At 42.6% G+C, this 17726-nt stretch overlaps 1 protein-coding gene and 1 long non-coding RNA gene across 2 annotated transcripts in view; one reads left to right on the forward strand and one right to left on the reverse strand.

Annotated features, from left to right (window-relative positions):
* Positions 1–1981: 1981 nt before the first annotated feature.
* The window catches only part of LOC115102792 (uncharacterized), a 32593-nt gene continuing 16848 nt past the window's right edge, over positions 1982–17726 (reverse strand). The window contains exons 21-34 of the mRNA XM_029623089.2: positions 17571–17639; positions 8994–9041; positions 8814–8903; positions 8651–8719; positions 8488–8559; positions 8327–8386; positions 7891–7965; positions 7645–7704; positions 7452–7514; positions 7287–7364; positions 7143–7182; positions 6961–7012; positions 6440–6854; positions 1982–6310 (exon numbers count right to left, since the gene is read on the reverse strand). Coding sequence (XP_029478949.2) covers positions 4589–6310; positions 6440–6854; positions 6961–7012; positions 7143–7182; positions 7287–7364; positions 7452–7514; positions 7645–7704; positions 7891–7965; positions 8327–8386; positions 8488–8559; positions 8651–8719; positions 8814–8903; positions 8994–9041; positions 17571–17639 — 2913 coding nt within the window. The 3' untranslated portion in view covers positions 1982–4588. The remainder of the gene's footprint in view (positions 6311–6439; positions 6855–6960; positions 7013–7142; positions 7183–7286; positions 7365–7451; positions 7515–7644; positions 7705–7890; positions 7966–8326; positions 8387–8487; positions 8560–8650; positions 8720–8813; positions 8904–8993; positions 9042–17570; positions 17640–17726) is intronic.
* On the forward strand, positions 12091–14508 carry LOC115102794 (uncharacterized). The gene is made up of 2 exons (XR_003859485.2): positions 12091–12843; positions 13155–14508. It is a non-coding gene; the product is annotated as an uncharacterized LOC115102794 (long non-coding RNA).

Here is a 17726-nt window from a genome sequence, read left to right on the forward strand (position 1 = left end):
TTTTCGCTTTGTCATTATGGGGTATTGGGTGTAGATTGCTGAGGACATTTTGTTTTATTTAATCCATTTTAGAATAAGGCTGTAACATAACAAAACGTGGAAAAAGTCTATGGGTCTGAATAGTTTAAGGCACTGTAAATGTGCCCATCTGGGGATCTGATAGTATTTCTGATTGGCTTAAGGCACCACCACTAATGAGCTGTGGAGCTTCTCAAAGTAATCTTTTCTTCACCTCAAACAGCAAGCAAACAGTCTGTTTTTTCAACCATTGAGTATGACAATATTTCTAGCTCTCTCCCTTTCGATAAAGGGAAAAAGGTCATGCTCTGATCCAGTGGAAACGTCATAAAATAGGCCTACCTGATTACTTCTTATCAGTGCTTATCTTTGACTAAAATAGGTTCCAGAACTAATTGTGGGTGCTGATACTGTTTGTATTTATGTGCAGGTGCTTCACAAATATTTTGAGAATATTCTATAAGAGGAACAGGAACTCAAGAAGTAGAACATTTGAGGTGCCGGTACTCCGCTCTTGTGAGCTCCTGCCCATGTCAAGCACTGCTTCTTATCCCTTGTGCAAATAGCCTACACCTGTGTCTGACCTGAGTTCACTGGTGCAGGAAACCCAGAATATTGGAGGCCCAGAATATTTGATACATTTGTTGACTTTCAGGCAGACCCAAGTTAATACTTGATACAATGTTTCAAGTTTGTTGCAGCCAATATGATATATTTATATGATATTTATTTTCATCAGGATATTTTCTCCTTATGTAGGCTATTTTTACATAGTTAACAATGACAATAGAAGTTACTTTTTAGGTTTATCATTTTCATTTAGATTTGGATAGAATTTTGATGAATCACATCACACTGATAGAGATATAAACGGCATTAGGCTGTTATAAATTAAATTAAACTATTTCATGAAAATGTGCATATGAAAACCACAACTGGCACACAGATCGGTAGAAATGGTAAGATAAATTTGAATTCCACATGAGAAAAGTTGCAGACTCTTCTTGTAGCCTATTACCGACAACTTCAGGAGAGTAATGGCATTATCTGCGAAAGCCAGCAGGAGCGGGAGGAGAATGGTTGGATAAGGTTAAGTTTTTCTTCTTCTGGTTATCTTGATCTCTGGCTCCCTCTTGAGTCATTTGTGTCTTATTTCATCAAACCGTCACTTTAAAGCATCAGACAAGCTCAATGCATATAGTTGATTGTACAAACATTTGGTCAAAAGAACAGACTATTTTCGGTCGACCAAGATTAGTCCAGGACAGCCCTAGAAACAACAATGTCCCAGTGATGTGTATACCTCTCCGTTTAGGCTGGCTGAGTCCAGAGGATAGTGGTCACTAGATTGGGCTGGTGAACACAAATATACAACACGTCTCTGTATGTAAACTTGTGTGTGACCTGACAAAAGCTAAAGATGGGTTCCCCTTGAAGGCTGATCAGCTGGTCTGGAATTAGCTCAAGTGTCTGCCACTATAAAGATATAACACAGAGACAGACACACAACTGATAACTTAACTATACCTCATAATAATGTGTCATGACATCATGTGTTGCCATGCACACAGTATTGAGATAATCACATTCCATGTTAGGCTAAATTTTCACCAGATTCATTCTTCTGCTCACTCACATGCTAACACCTGCGAAATTGTGACTTGTCCAAATAACCAGTGACAAAAAAAAAACTGAACTTCTCACTCACTCACACACAAAAAAGGATGGCTTCAACTTAACATGTTTAGGAAATATCATTCAGTGGGTTAACATTAGCCCTTTTGTTAGCTCTATAGCTAGCTGGTTAGTTAGAAAAGCGAAGTTGCCCGTCTGGTCAGCAAACCAGACGGGCCACTTCGCAACTCCATGATTTACGATAAAGTTGAGTTTAGTGAGCGAGAGCTACCGAGGTAGCCACAATGGAGCTATTTAACACAACAGTAGAAAATGCAATGGAAACGCATTGAACTTTAGATTTTTATTCCGTACATGAAAACGTAAGACACCTTACGGAGACACCTGAAACCCCACCTCTTTCAGGAATACCTAGGATAGGATAAAGTAATCCTTCTCACCCCCCTTAAAAGATTTAGATGCACTATTGTAAAGTGGCTGTTCCACTGGATGTCTTAAGGGGAACGCACCAATTTGTAAGTCGCTCTGGATAAGAGCGTCTGCTAAATGACTTAAATGTAAATGTAAATGTAAACGTAAGCAAAAAAAGTACATTTCGTCTGCACTACGTCATCACGCACTGATTTTTATCCACAAGTCCATTTGGTAGAAACGCTACTGGTGGGCAAATGCACATATTTTCTTTATACTGATTTTTGAATGAACATCTGTTGCCAATTGGTTGGAAACCAAGCTAGTGAGTGCATTCTCACATCACGTGCATAAAAAAAAACACGCTGGGGACCGTTAAAGATATTTGGAACTCACCCATGAAAAGGTTAATTCAACTGCTGAAATCCCTCTCACTTCCTGGTCAGTTTTCTTTCAACAGGATTTTCAGTAACCTACGTTCATTTTAAGCCATCCCTTTTAAATACTGTGTACCTTTTTTAAAATTCAAATTCTGTCAACAGACTGACTAGAATACATTGAGAATGGGTTCAGAATATAGAGATCAATAAAAGAAAGCCATCTAAATATATGCATATTCGTCTCCGTTTCAGCACCAACTGGTAGATTTAAAAATACTCTGATTATTTAAACACAGTTTGGGGTTAAGAAAGTATGTATGAATCATTAAAAAAAATAGGTTTGGAGAACATTTACGCACAGAATGCATTTATGAATAAAACAAATACACCCTGAAAGTTGTCATATTCAATCCAATAAATATTGTAAGGTGGGGAAAAGTGCACAATTAGGAATGAACAATAATTATATATATCCTATTCCTCACTCATCATGGAACTGTGTGACTGCTCCAGTCGTCGTGAACCGTGTGCCAGGCTCCAGGTTTAACCTGCTACGTGTGGTCTGAGTTCCATAATGATTCAAATAGGCTACTTGTCCCAAATTATTGCACAACATTAGCCTAATATGAACCACTAACGCTAGCGACCCTCGGGAACAACTCCACAGACGTGACAAAGGAAAGACACGTAAAACGGAATGGAAGGATGCAAAATGGAAGCTACAAATTGAAGAAAAAAACGAACATTAAAGTGACAGTTGTAAATGTATGTGGGTATTACTGGTGGTTGTTCCCAATAGTGGATCATATTTAACATGATACAAAATAAAACGTAGAAATGCCCGGGCATACCATTAAAACATTCGAAAGCGCATGCATCAAATCGTCAGGTTCAGCTCTACAGAAGCCTATAGCTTGGATCTACAAATTTCATTTACGCGCACAATTAAAATTCAGAATAACGGTACAGCTCTTTAGAGCCTACTTCACTTTGGAAAAGGTGCCGCAATACATGTCATGTTGATATGATTTTCAGTTTTCTTCCATATGACTGGTTTCACGTTCTTCTCCAGGGATCATAACGATGAATGATCTAAAACAATTGCTATGTGTATTTGCAATCCCTTTCTCCAAACGGGTTACTCACTTATATAGCTCTTATCAATGTATGTATTACAGTGCATGGAGAATGCTGTTATTTATATATATATATAAAAAATTAAGTAGATGCTTTTCCCACTTGAAACCGGCAGGTTCGTTCTAACCTTATTCATGATTTCCTTTGCATAAAGGTGGTGGAATTATGAGGGAATTAAGGCAAAATCAGAATATGGAGGATCTATAAACACACCTGTGCCACACCTCCATTTTATTAGATCTCCACCCCGAACAAATAGCGGGTGAATACCATGCTTTTCTCTAGCTTAAGTTTAGGTCAGAATACGCATAGAGAGAATAGTGCATAAAAAAGTAATTACGTTCCATTTATGTGCGCTTAATTCGGGTCAGAATCGGCCCAATGAGCATCAGCCAATGCTCTATAAAGTGCTCTTCCTATGGAGTTAATTGACATCTGTATGAATTGTTACCAGCTTTTGGACGATTTGTTCATATAATGTTGGTTAACCGAGAACTAAAGTCCCCAGCATTTGGTCAGGTGCTCGATTCAATTCTAGGTCCACACATGTTAAGTGAAGAGGTGGAAGAGATGCCAGAATGAGGAGCGGAACAAGGAGCTCCACCATATTTGAAAGTTATGGCCGAATGTCCACTTCACTTCCGAAATTCTAAACATGCTAACACCTGCGAAATTGTGACTTGTCCAAATAACCAGCGACAAAAAAAAAAAAAAAAACGGAACTTCTGCTGCTTGTTATTCCATACATCCCATTCCTTCCAGACAATTGTTGATGTATGTCTGTCCACGAGAAATTAATTTTCATACAACAATCTTTACAGTTAAAAAAAATCTCTTTGTCATGAAAAATGTGTATAAAAATGCACATTGGAGTTCCATTGCTCTATCAAATATTTAAAACACAATGACTGTCTTTGTCTCAATTTGTCCCCAAGTAAATAATGTAAAACCAAACACTAGGTTAATCCCTTTTAAAATACTTCTTTAAGTACTCAGTTAATAATGCATCAGATGTAAAATTGGCAAATGGCTTTGGAGCGTGGATGAGCGCCTTGGCGGAGAGGCTTCTGCTCAGCATCACCATCTCTCCTTTTCCTTTCAACATCACCCTCCTTCCTGTCCCTTTCACACTGATGAACCTCCTCATCTTCCTTTCTGATGCCTCCCTCCCTACCACTTTCAAATTTTCTTTGCATTTTCTCAATCTTACTCCCACACTTTTCCTCAGCTCTTTCCCTCTTACACCCCAACTCCCTGTCTTTGTTCTCCCTCCTGGACATTCTCTCCATCACTCCTTCTTCCTTAGAGGTCCCTTTAGCTGTCCCTCTCTCAACCCCACTCGTTCTTTTCACCTCCGATTCCTCTTTTGTCTTCCCCCTCTCTGAGTCTCCCTTTAAGTCAATACTGTGCTTATCTTGACTTCCCCTATCCATCTCTGCTCTCCAGTTCCTAATCCCCCTCTCTACCCCACCCCTTTCAGTCTTACTCGTTCTCTCCATCTCACCCGTTTCAGTTATGCTCCCACACTTCAGATCTTTACTGCGTCTTCTCCCTGGAGCAATCGCTGGTCTTTCATCTCTACTGCCTCTCTCCCTCGGACTCCTCTTCGGGATTTGCTCATTGTCAGTCTTGATGCTATGTCTGCTTGCGTTTCCTCTTTCTGAAGTTTCCCTCACCCTCATCTTAGTCTCCCATCCAGCTACTTTTTGTTCCTTCAATCTTTCACTCTTCCCCCTTTCAGACTCTACATTTTCATTTGAAATCCCTTTCTTTGTATCAGCCAGCTCATTTTTATTGCCTCTACCTCTTTGTTTTTCAGTCTCTCTTGCCTTTTCTTCACCCTCCTCATTCGTACTGCCTCTATCATTTCTTTTCTCTTTTTTGCCCTCAACATTTCCTTTTTCATTGGTGTTTCTACTCTCCATTCCTTTATCTTTCTCTGACCCTTTTTTATTCTGAACGCTGCTAGTATCACCTTTCACACTACCACTAGTGTCTCCCCTCTCAGTCGTCCGCTCTTTCTCCATCTCCAATTTCTCAGTCTCACCCAACTCGATTGTTTTACTTTTAGGCCTCGCCTTCTTTCCCTCCTCTTTATTACTATCCTTCTTTTTACTATTCTTCTCCTCCTTCATTTCCCTTTCCTCACTCTTAGCTGCCTCCTCCTTGCTTTTATTCCATTTCTGTTCCTCCTGGACCTTCTTGTCCAACTTCTCCTCTAACTGGTCCAGCTCTTGCTCCAGCTGAGCGAGTTTAACTGGGTCTGACTCTAGGTCATCATCCACTTCCACCTCCACTTCCTCCTCCTCCTCGTACTCTTCCAGCTCGATCCCATCCATGGTTTTCTGCAACTGGGTTTTCACCTTGTTCAGCTCCAGTAGCCCATCCTGCAGGTCCTTGCACATCTCTCGGATCTCGGAGGCGAACTTTGTCTTGGCGCCCTTGCGCAGCTCATGGGAATCCTTGGCGAGGAAGAAGACGTCAAGTGCGAGGAAGAGAGCGGACATAACGCCCGTGGTAACGCTGATGGCCTTAACTGCTTTGGCGGCCCCCCCTGCCACACCTAGAACCTGCACGGTGCTGATGAGCTTGTCTGTGTTGATCATCAGTTTCTTTCCGGCCCGCCCCCCCTCCTTCATCACGTGCTTAATGTTGTGGTTCAGAGCCTTCTTGGTTGCACTCTCAGTGTACTTTTCAAAGTTCCCCTCCTGCAGAGCTTCCATACCTTCCTGCAGACACACAGAGAGAAAGGACACGTGAGGGACAGAGGGGGAGGAGTGTGTATGTGTATACAGGATGTGAATATGCATGCGTGTGCCCGTTAGTGAGTAAGCGAGAGAGAAAGAACAGTAACCCACCTGTACAAACTCCATACACTCCCTGATGTCTTTGATCTCCTCCTGGTAGCCCTGAATCATCTTCTCCACTTTCTTACAGTCCATGTTGGAGTGCACTGTATCAGTGATGTTGGCCGTTGCCGAGGCGATGCTTCCAGCGGTCGCCACGGAGATGCCTACAGCGGTGACGATGATGGAGGCTCCGAAGGTGAAGGGGGCAAGGATGAGGCCGGTGATGGTGGCCACACTGCCACACACGCTGGCCACGCCACCCCCTACAGCGGCCGTCACCGTCCTCTTGTGGAACTGGTCGGCAGCGTCGGCCTGGGCCAGCAGCTCCAGGATACGGCCCTGCAGTGACGCTCCCCGCTGGTTGAAGAGACGCACAAACAGCCGAGCCGCCATGAACACACGGTCAGCCACCTGCTCCACCGCCCTGAGGGAGGGACAGAGGCGTTTTACAATGAACTTTCCATGTCAACAGAAAATGGACAATAACGTTTTGAACTTGAACGTAAGGCACAGAGAGATGAATGACTCACATATCTGCTTCATCCTCTTGGAAATGGGATGTTTCATTCCATTGCTCCCAACCTGGTAACCCACAACACAAGAGTCGTCACACTTCTCCAACACATACATTCACCAGCACATAAATATTCCCTCAGCCACTTAAATGCACGCACGCACAGACATACAGAAATAGTTTGAGGTGGAAACACACCTTCGACTGATCTCCACCAGTCCAACAGGCCGTCGCTCTCCTGAAAAAAAACAACAATGAGAAAACATGTCAGAGTCATCTCCAAATCAGAGAGTGTGAATGAGTGACAGATACCGAGAGACAGACAGACAGACACACAGATACCTCTTCAGACTCCAAAAGGTTGACTCCATCAGTGGGGTATGCTGCCATCTCCACAGGCTGGATCTCCACTGTGCTCTCCTGGAACAGACAGACACACATCAGACCACCGGACACAGGCAACATATAAAGCGCCAGTGTGCATGATACACATGTTCTATAGCTGACCTGCAGTGGGGCCAGCCCTTGCAGCTCCACAGCCTCCTCAATGATAGGCTCCTTATCAGAGTCCTGAGGGAGAAATCAGAAAACCACAGCATGTATTTTACTACTACTGTATTACAAACTATTTTACATAGAAGGGCATTAAGTGATGGACTGAGTTGGAGGGGTTGAGGAACGCAAGAAGAAATATCAATACCCGAGCAGCAGTACGTTTTGGAATCCTCGGGAGAGTTCTTTTCACTTGGAATGACACAACCTGAGAAGCAACTTTGATTTAATATTCAACATGAAAATAACAAAATCATTCAAAGTACATAACAAAAGTATGGCCTCAAAACCAACTGGGACCAGACAAGTAATTGTATTGAGTAGCGACGTGAGTGAAATCTCTGAAATCATAGGTCAATCATGGGTCGAATCACCTAAATAACTGATCACTCACCCGTCTCTTCTTCTTGATTGTCCGACGGCGCTTCAGCTGACTACCTCTCACAGGTGGCTCTGTGTCCATACTGTCCTAATAGAGAGAGAAAGATAGGACGTGTCAACATGACATGTTGTGTACATTGTTTTCTGTTCTGGGTGTAAACTGCATAGTAACATGTATCAGTTGTGTACATTGTTTCTGTTCTGGGTGTAAACTGCATAGTAACATGTATCAGTTGTGTACATTGTTTTCTGTTCTGGGTGTAAACTGCATAGTAACATGTATCAGTTGTGTACATTGTTTTCTGTTCTGGGTGTAAACTGCATAGTAACATGTATCAGTTGTGTACATTGTTTTCTGTTCTGGGTTGTAAACTGCATAGTAACATGTATCAGTTGGCTACAGTTGCTAATGCTACATGCTAATGCTCATGTTACATGACTGTAATTACCTGTTGCTCGAAAGGTTTTGGAGTTCTCCTGAAGATTCCTGCAAACCCTCCTTTTTTCTCCTGTGTCAAAAATATATACTCAGTAAACATACAAGGCACATTGGTGGGTTAACAAAGTGATGATAAACGTAGGTGTAGGTAAAATAAGGTGCAAGACTCACTTTGCTGGTGGTTGTAGTGTCGGAAAAACTACCATTGCTGGCTGAGAGTTCTCTTTGTGCAGAGAGATTTTCCTACAACAAAAATAGTAATTTTCTAAAACATAATTATATGAAATCAAATGTATTTACATTTATACGTAAATGTAAGTATACAAAATCTTACCTTAATTGTGGTGAAGTCTGAGAGGCTGTCATTGCTGGCAGAGAGTTCCTTGTACTCAGTAAGAGGGTCCTGACATATTTAGAGCACAGGGTTACTATAAACATTCGTTTGATTGTACATTGATACTGTTACAAAGAACACCAGAGAGTGACAACTTTACTACCTTATCAACAGTGAAGCGTGGGGATGGCTTTGGCGATGGTCTTGGAGACCTTTTGAAAATCCCAGTGAGTCCCAAAATCCCTGTTTTTTCCTACATCAGATACAGAGGGAGTTAATAAACTAACACTAACCGTCACTAGAAGTTCCAGACAACAGAGACAACCCTTTCAGGGTAGATTACCTTGCTTTCTGAGAGGTTGTCATTACAGTCTGTTCCCAAATCTGAATCCTGAATTCAAAACAAAAGCACAGTAAGCCTTCAATGTGAATGAAGCAGCGATATCTTGAAGCAGAGACCTCTTTCTCCCCTCTCTCTTCAGGTGACATCCTGCGACTAGTGAGGTCTGGCCGCCCAACAACCTGCCCGCTCGACCCCATCCCCTCTCCAAACCATCTCTGGAGACCTTCTCACTTCCCTCATCAACTCATCCCTGACGACTGGCTGTGTCCCCTCTGACTTCAAAATGGCCAGAGTTTCTCCCTCCTCAAGAAACCAACACTCCCGACTCATCTGATGTCAAAAACGATTGAACTTTCTTTTCTTTCCAAAAACACTTGTGTGCTGCCTCTGATGAACTTGCTCGTTATCTCTCTCAGAATGATCTTCTTGACCCTAACCAGTCAGGCTTCAAGACAGGTCACTTCCGAGACTCTTCTCTGTGTCAAAGAGGCACTGCCAAAGCTGACTCTCTCTCCCAATGTGTAACAACAATGCCTGCCATGGACATTTCCCAGTTGCTTTAAATGTTTAAAAAAATATATAGTTTAAGAAAACATTTGAAGCCTCAATGGATTTGATGATCCAACTTTCAAAACCAGTCCTTTTTGGTTAGCCATAGCAGTGCAGCTTTGTTTTACATATTTTTTGGGGTTCCAGGGTCAACACCCTGTATTAGAATACATTTTACTCATCAAGAAACGGTATATACAAACACCAGTACATGGTTTCCCTTCCATATTGAAATCAAGAATAAATCGGATAATAAAGAAATAAACCAACTTTCTGCTGTGTAATGTCACATCCCTATCAATATCACATCCCTATCAATGTCACATCCCTATCAATGTCACATCCCTATCGATGTCACATCCCTATCGATGTCACATCCCTATCAATGTCACATCCCTATCAATGCCACATCCCTATCAATATCACATCCCTATCGATGTCACATCCCTATCAATGCCACATCCCTATCAATGTCACATCCCTATCAATGCCACATCCCTATCAATGTCACATCCCTATCAATGTCACATCCCTATCAATGTCACATCCCTATCAATGACGAGTAGGGTGGGCTGATTTCTGTTATAGATTTTCTCAATTGAAAATAAATATATAAAAGGTTGTTCTGGAAGTATTTTTAGGGGTTGATTATTAGGTTGCATAAACATTGAGTGCTTTCCCCCCCTCAATTTTGGCTTTCAAATGTGTTTTCTAAAACAAAGTGCGTTCGGAAAGTATTCAGACCCCTTCACTTTTTACACATTTTGTTATGTTAACAGTCTTATAAAATGTATAAAATTGTTTTTTCCCCCCCTCATCAATCTACACATAATACCCCATAATGACAAAGCAGAAACAGGTTTTTAGATTTTTTTTAGCAAATGTGTGTATGTATATATATATATATATACACATGTATATATATATATAAACGTATCACATTTACTTAAGTATTCAGACCCTTTACTCAGTAGTTTGTTGAAGCACTTTTGGCAGCGATTACAGCCTTTTACAGCCTCGAGTCTTCTTCAATATGACACTACAAGCTTGGCACACCTGTATTTGGGGAGTTTCTCCCATTCTTCTCAGCAGATCCTCTCAAGCTCTGTCAGGTTGGATGGGGAGCGTCGCTGCACAGCTATTTTCAGGTCTCTCCAGAGAAGTTTGATCGGGTTCAAGCCCGGCTCTGGCTGGGCCACCCAAGGACATTCAGAGACTTGTCCTGAAGCCACTCCTGCATCGTCTTGGCTGGGTGCTTAGGGTCGTTGTCCTGTTGGAAGGTGAACCTTCGCCCCCAGTCTGAGGTCCTGAGCGCGCTGGAGAAGGTTTTCATCAAGGATCTCTCTGTACTTTGCTTCATTCATCTTTCCCTTGATCTTGACTGGCCAGGTGATGAACGGTGCCTGGTCTCCTCCAGACGTGACGCTTGGCATTCAGGCCAAACAATTCAATCTTGGTGCATTCGGAAACCCCTAAATCTGTTTTATTTGCAAATATTTCTAAAAACCTCTTCACGTTGTCATTATGGGGTATTGTGTGTAGATTGAGGATCTTTTTTTTTTTCATCCATTTTAGAATATTGCTGTTAACGTAACAAAATGTGGAAAAAGTGAAGGGGTCTGAATACTTTCCGAATGCACTGTAAATAAGGAGGATAGGTTGCTGCTGCTGGTCAGAGTCTGTCTGCCTTTGACTGGTGAGGGAACGGTGTTCTCGAGCCTACTGCCTGAGGTTCAGAGAAACAGGCCGTTTCTAATTATGTAGCCTACTAGAAACCAGTTGTTTCAAAGTTTGTAATACTACCAAAGTTGTCTTTGAACTCAACAAATTGAGCCCAATATGACCATTACCAATTATCACTAGCTTTGAGAAACTGTTTACACTTGAGATACACATCTCATCACCTTGCAATAGAAACTTTCTCCATTTGAAAAACATAATTTTCTATATACTTTATGTGAATTTACCATGTTAAATATGACTGTACTTCTTTATTTGTTACAGAGAAGCTATTGCTTCATTTCCCTTTCAAGCGTTACTCAACTTTTTTCCCCTTCACAAACCATGGCCTCTGAGGACCGGGCCAAACCAAAAGCATAATAAAATTAGGAATTGAGTAGTACTGTGTAGTGTAAAGCCACAGAAAGCCAGTAGCTTTTGTGGGAAAGTTATTTCCAATCCATCAAATTCATCATGGTATATTATTGAGGGGGTCAAATTGGCCTATCTGGCTATATCTATTCAGGCGAGTGCATTTATCTCCTGTATAGCATATTCATTATCTCTCAGTTTGTGTCCATTACAGCACCATCCCCATGTTCATCTTCCTCCGTGTGTTTGAATAAAGTTCCTGTATGTACTAACTCTTGAGCAACTTAATTACCCTCTAACCGGGGGCGGTGTCATAAATAAACCAGTCAAATACGTGGAGCCCGGTCGCACTCTTTCAGCTCTCCCTACATTTTTTATGTTTGCGCCGCACCCAATCTGTTCGCTAGCTCACCCAACCTATGTTGATTGACAGTTTGCTGGTCCAGTCATTGGGCAGAGTGTGCGTTTCCCTATCCTTGTGCATGTTTTTTTGCAAGGCCGGTGGTGCAGCTACTGTCTTTGGCTTCGTGGAGAGTAATCCAGAGGCTCTGTGCCATAGAATGAATGACAAAACATGACAAAACCTGGCCAGATAATTTCAAGTCATCAGTCTCAAGTCGAGTCCCGAGTCCAAGTGAAGTCTCAAATGAATTTATTTTCAATCAAGTCGAGCCTCAATTCATCAAATTTGTGACTCGAGTCAGACTCCACAACTCTGCCTACGTGTATCCTGCCCCATGAGGGTTAATAACCAGGAAAATAACCTCTCACTCAACGTCAACAAAACAAAGGAGCTGATCGTGGACTTCAGGAAACAGCAGAGGGAGCACTCCCCTATCCACATCGACGGGACCGCAGTGGAGAAGGTAGAAAGCTTCAAGTTCCTCGGCGTACACATCAATAATGATCAGAAATGGTCCATCCACACAGACCGTGTGGTGAAGAAGGTGCAACAGCACCTCTTCAACCTCAGGAGGCTGAGAATTTGGCTTGGCCCTTTTTATCACCGCCTGATACGGCAACTGCACCGCCCACAACCGAAGGGCTCTCCAGAGGATGGTGTGGTCTGCCCAATGCATCACCGGGGGCAAACTACCTGCCCTCCAGGACATCTACAGCACCCGATGTCACAGGAAGGCCAAGAAGATCATCAAGAACATCAACCACCCAAGCCACGGCCTGTTTACCCCGCTGCCATCCAGAGGGCGAGGTCAGTAAAGGTGCCTCTCTGACATTGCTCAATCTAATATTTATATATTTCTTAATTCCATTCTTTTACTTTTAGATTTGTGTGTATTGTTGTGAATTGTTAGATACTACTGTGCTGTTGGAGCTAGGAACACAAGCATTTCACTACACCCGCAATAACATTAGCTAAATATGTGTATGTGACCAATATAATTTGATTTGATGAGAGGAAACAATGTGCTGGACCATTTGTACACAAACATCCGCGATACATACAAAACCGTCCCCCAGCCCCACTTCGGCCAATCAGATCACGTCTCTCTGTTCCTACAGAAACTCAAGAGGGAGCCACTAACACAGAGAATAGTGAGGGCCTGGACAGAAGAGGCAGACTCAATGCTGCAGGAGTGTTTTGAGAATACTGATTGGAATATGTTCAAAGATTCATCCAACCAGAACTCATCCATCAACACTGACAAATATACATAGTCAGTCACAGGATTCATTAGGTAATGTGTTGAGGATGTTGTACCCACAATAACAATCTGGACATACCCCAACAAAAATTCCTGGCCATGTCCTCAGAAGCCCCATTTATACCTGGTTCTAACATACGTCCTTTGTTCTGATCTTCTCCACATTTAGATAGTGCCCACATTTTTGGGCAAGTGTAGATGATAAAAAGACTCATTGTGATCAGATCTTTCTACCCACCTCCAGAGGTAGTCAGACACGCATTCTATTTGGATATCTTAGAAGTGTAGGCAGGTTTGGACAGTGAAACTATTTAAATCGTCATTATCCCGCCCTCTAAAATCATGGACAGGTGATGCCATTGACTTAAAGCATCAATGTCTTAAAATAAATATTATTTTGAAAGAATATCTGTCAAACAATTGGCATACAGGCAGGGACCAGGATATTTGGTCAAAATAATGACACTGTGGACAAATAAAATACATATTTTACTGACGTGTAGATGCGATGTGCACTATCAGAATGTGGATAAGATGAGGACAAAGGCAGCATGTTAGCACCAGGTATAAATGAGGCTAGTGTGTTCGCTGATCAGACATATTCAACCTGTCCTTGTCCCAGGCTGTAGTCCCCACTTGCTTCAAGGATACCATCATCATTCCAGCGACCAAGAAAACCAAGGACACATTGTAGGGCAGCATCCAAAGTGACTCTTCTTATCAACTGTATGCAATCATTTCCTGTGTTGTCTTAGGAATTCAGCATTCTCTGTATTATCTCTCCCAACCCTCCATTGTGTCACCTCTGAGATACAGACGTTACATCATGTAGGTCTGATATCTGATTGGAGATGAACTTTACAGTAATTCTATTGGTCAACAACTCCGTTTTTGAATCTAAATAACTTAGATGCTTATAAAATGTTCCTTTTTTTTTAATCCTGAACTGCTGTGGTGAGACTCACTATTTTCTCTCTCTCCACCCCATGGACTTTTGGGGCATGGCCGTTCAGGTTATGATTTCTCTCTCTCTCTGACCATGCTTAGAATAATGCCTAGTAATGCTTGTTAATGTCTTGTAACTTAAGCTACAATACACTTGTATTTAGAATTCTGTTCTCAGACGTTTCTTCATTGCGTATTGCTGTAACTCAACCATTGTCTCTTGCATTTTGCTAATCTTTATGCAGTCAGATAAACATTTGAATGGGCCAATTGCTTAGTATTATTACGAGTCGCATGTAATGTATGTCATATACTGTATATTCAAATATCAAATATTACCGCCCACTACAGTAAATGGTGGCCCAGGAGTTAGATAAACATTTTAATAGTATAATTGCGTAGTCATATTACGAGTTGATTGTGAGGTATTTATAATATCATATAGACACATGTGAAATATTACTGCCCACTACAACATGCCCAAATGACTGTCGCCCAGTCGCACTAACCCCTGTCACCATGAAGTGATTTGAGACGCTGGTCATTGCCCACATCAATGCCAACATGCCAGCCACACTGGATCCACTCCAATTTGCCTACCGCTCCAACAGAGCCACGGAAGATGCCATTTCCATCGCCATTCACACAACCCTAACACATCTGGACAAGAGGAACACCTATGTGAGAATGCTGTTCATTGACTACAGTTCAGCATTCGACACTATTGTTCCGTCCAAGATCAGAGCCCTGGTCCTGGACACCATCCTCTGCAACTGGATCCTCTACTTCCTGACAGGCAGACCACAGGCTGTGAGGATCGGCAACAACAAAAACCATGAGTCAGTCTGTAGGGAGGAGGTAGGTGAACTGGCATTGTGGTGCCAGGACAACAACCTCTCCCTCAATGTCAGCAAAACAAAGGAGTTGAAGCAGAGGAGGGGGAACACGCCCCGATCCACATCAACGGGACTGCAGTAGAGAGAGTCAGCAGTTGAAGATCCTCTGCGTCCACATCATCGAGGACTTGACATGGATCAACAACATCACCACACTTGTCAAGAGGGCGCGACAACGTGTCTACTTCCTAAGGCGGCTGAATAAATTTGGCATGCCACCCCGGGTCCTCCCAAATAGTACCGCTGCACCATCGAGAGCGTCCTGACCGGTTGCATCACGGCCTGGTACTCCATCCACGACCGCAAGGCCCTACCGCAAGGCCCTGTTGAAGACGGCCCAGTACATCACTGGGACTGTGCTCCCATCCATCCAGGACATCTACTTGAAATGGTGCCTGAGGAAGTCCCGCAGCCATGAGCTGTTCACTCACTTACTGTCGAGCAGACGGTATCGGAGCATGAGGTCTGGCACCAACAGGCTCAGAAACTGTTTCTATCTACAAGCCATCAGACTGTTGAATACTTCAAAATGACTGATCACCTGTACTGACTCTCCGCACACATGCACTCACTCATGTACACATATACATTCATGCTACACACACATCACAACTGCTGCTACCAGACTCTTATTTACTATTGCTAATATTGCACAATTTAAACACTTGCCCCCCAATCCCCCCTTCCCTGATACATGTGTAAATATTGTACTATAAATTGTGCATCCCTGTATTATACATATGCAAAAATGTTTATTATGATCTACTGAGCCATTTACTTCATGTTCATAATCGTACGTTTGATTATTTTTTATTGTTGTAGCTTGTCGAGAAGGAACCTGCCAGTACCATGTGTATCCTATTTGGGGAGTTTCTCCCATTCTTCTCTGCAGAGCCCCCGAGTGGCGCAGCGTTCTAAGGCACTGCATCTCAGTGGTACAGGCGTCACTACAGACCTGATTCAATTGCAGGCTGTATCACAACCAGCCGCGATTGGGAGTCCCATAGAGCGGCACACAACTGGCCCAGCTTCGTCCGGGCTTCGCCAGGGTAGGCCGTTCTTAACTGGCTTGCCTAGTTAAATAAAGGCTAAATAAATCAATAAAATATCTCTCAAGCTCTGTCAGGTTGGATAGGGAGTGTTGCTGCACAGCTATTTTCAGGTCTCTCCAGAGATGTTCAATCGGGTTCAAGTCCGGGCTCTGGCTGGGTCACTCAAGGGCATTCAGAGACTTGTCCCGAAGCCACTCCTGCTTTGTCTTGGCTGTGTGCTTAAGGTCGTTGTCCTGTTGGAAGGTGAACCTTCGCCACCAATCTGAGGTCCTGAGCGCGCTGGAGCTGGTTTTCATCAAGGATCTCTCTGCACTTTGCTCCATTCACTTTTCCTTCAATCCTGACAAGTCTCCTAATGCCTGAAACTGAAAAACATCCCCACAGCATGATGCTGCCACCACCATTCTTCACCGTAGGGATGGTGCCAGGTTTCCTCCAGACGTGACGCTTGGCATTTAGACCAAAGATTTCAATCTTGGTTTCATCAGACCAGATAATCTTGTTTTTCATGGTCTGAGATACCTTTGTGTATTTTTTGTAAACTCGAAGCGGGCTGTCATGTGCCTTTTACTGAGGAGTGGCTTCCGTCTGGATACTCTACCATAAAGGCGTGATTGGTGGAGTGCTGCAGAGATGGTTGACCTTCTGGAAGGTTCTCCCATCTCCACATAGGAACTCTGTAGCTCTGTCTGAGTGAACATTGGGTTCTTGGTCACCTCCCTGACCAAGGTCCTTCTCCACCGATTGCTCAGTTTGGCCGGGTGACCAGCTCTAGGAAGAGTCTTGGTGGTTCCAAATTAGATCAATTTTTAAGAATGATGGAGGCTACTGTGTTCTTGAGGACCTTCAATGTGGCAGAAATGTTTTGGTAATCTTCCCCAAATCTGTGCCTCGACACAATCCTGTCTCGGAGCTCTACGGATAATTCCTTCGACCTCATGGCTTGGTTTTTGCTCTGACATGCACTGTCAACTGTGGGACCTTATATAGAGAGGTGTGTGCCTTTCCAAATCATGTCCAGTCATTTGAATTTACCACAGGTGGACTCCAATCTAGTTGTAGAAACATCTCAAGGATGATCAATGGAAACAATGATGCCCCTGATCTCAATTTTGAATCTCATAGCAAAGGGTCTGAATACTTATGTAAATAAGGTATTTCTGTTTTTTATTTTGAATACATTTGCAAAAATGTCATACGCCTGTTTTCGCTTTGTCATTATGGGGTATTGTGTGTAAATTGATGACGATTCATTTTTAAAGAATCTATTTTAGAATAAGGCTGTAACGTAACAAAATGTGGAAAAGGTGAAGGGGTCAGAATGCACTGTATATACCATAGAGATTGAATAGAAATGATTCTTAGGACTAACATGTTTACCTCTTCTGGTTGCGAGGCTTCAGCTGTTTTAGGAGCCTTTTGGAACATTCCACTGAATATACCTTTACCCTGAAACATACAGATGCAGTTTAGAAAGAGCAACTGAAATCATGTCACCTGGATATCAAGTTAAAAAAAATTAAACAATTATTACAC

The sequence above is a fragment of the Oncorhynchus nerka genome, linkage group LG20, assembly GCF_034236695.1.
Source record: "Oncorhynchus nerka isolate Pitt River linkage group LG20, Oner_Uvic_2.0, whole genome shotgun sequence".
Lineage (NCBI taxonomy): Eukaryota > Metazoa > Chordata > Actinopteri > Salmoniformes > Salmonidae > Oncorhynchus > Oncorhynchus nerka.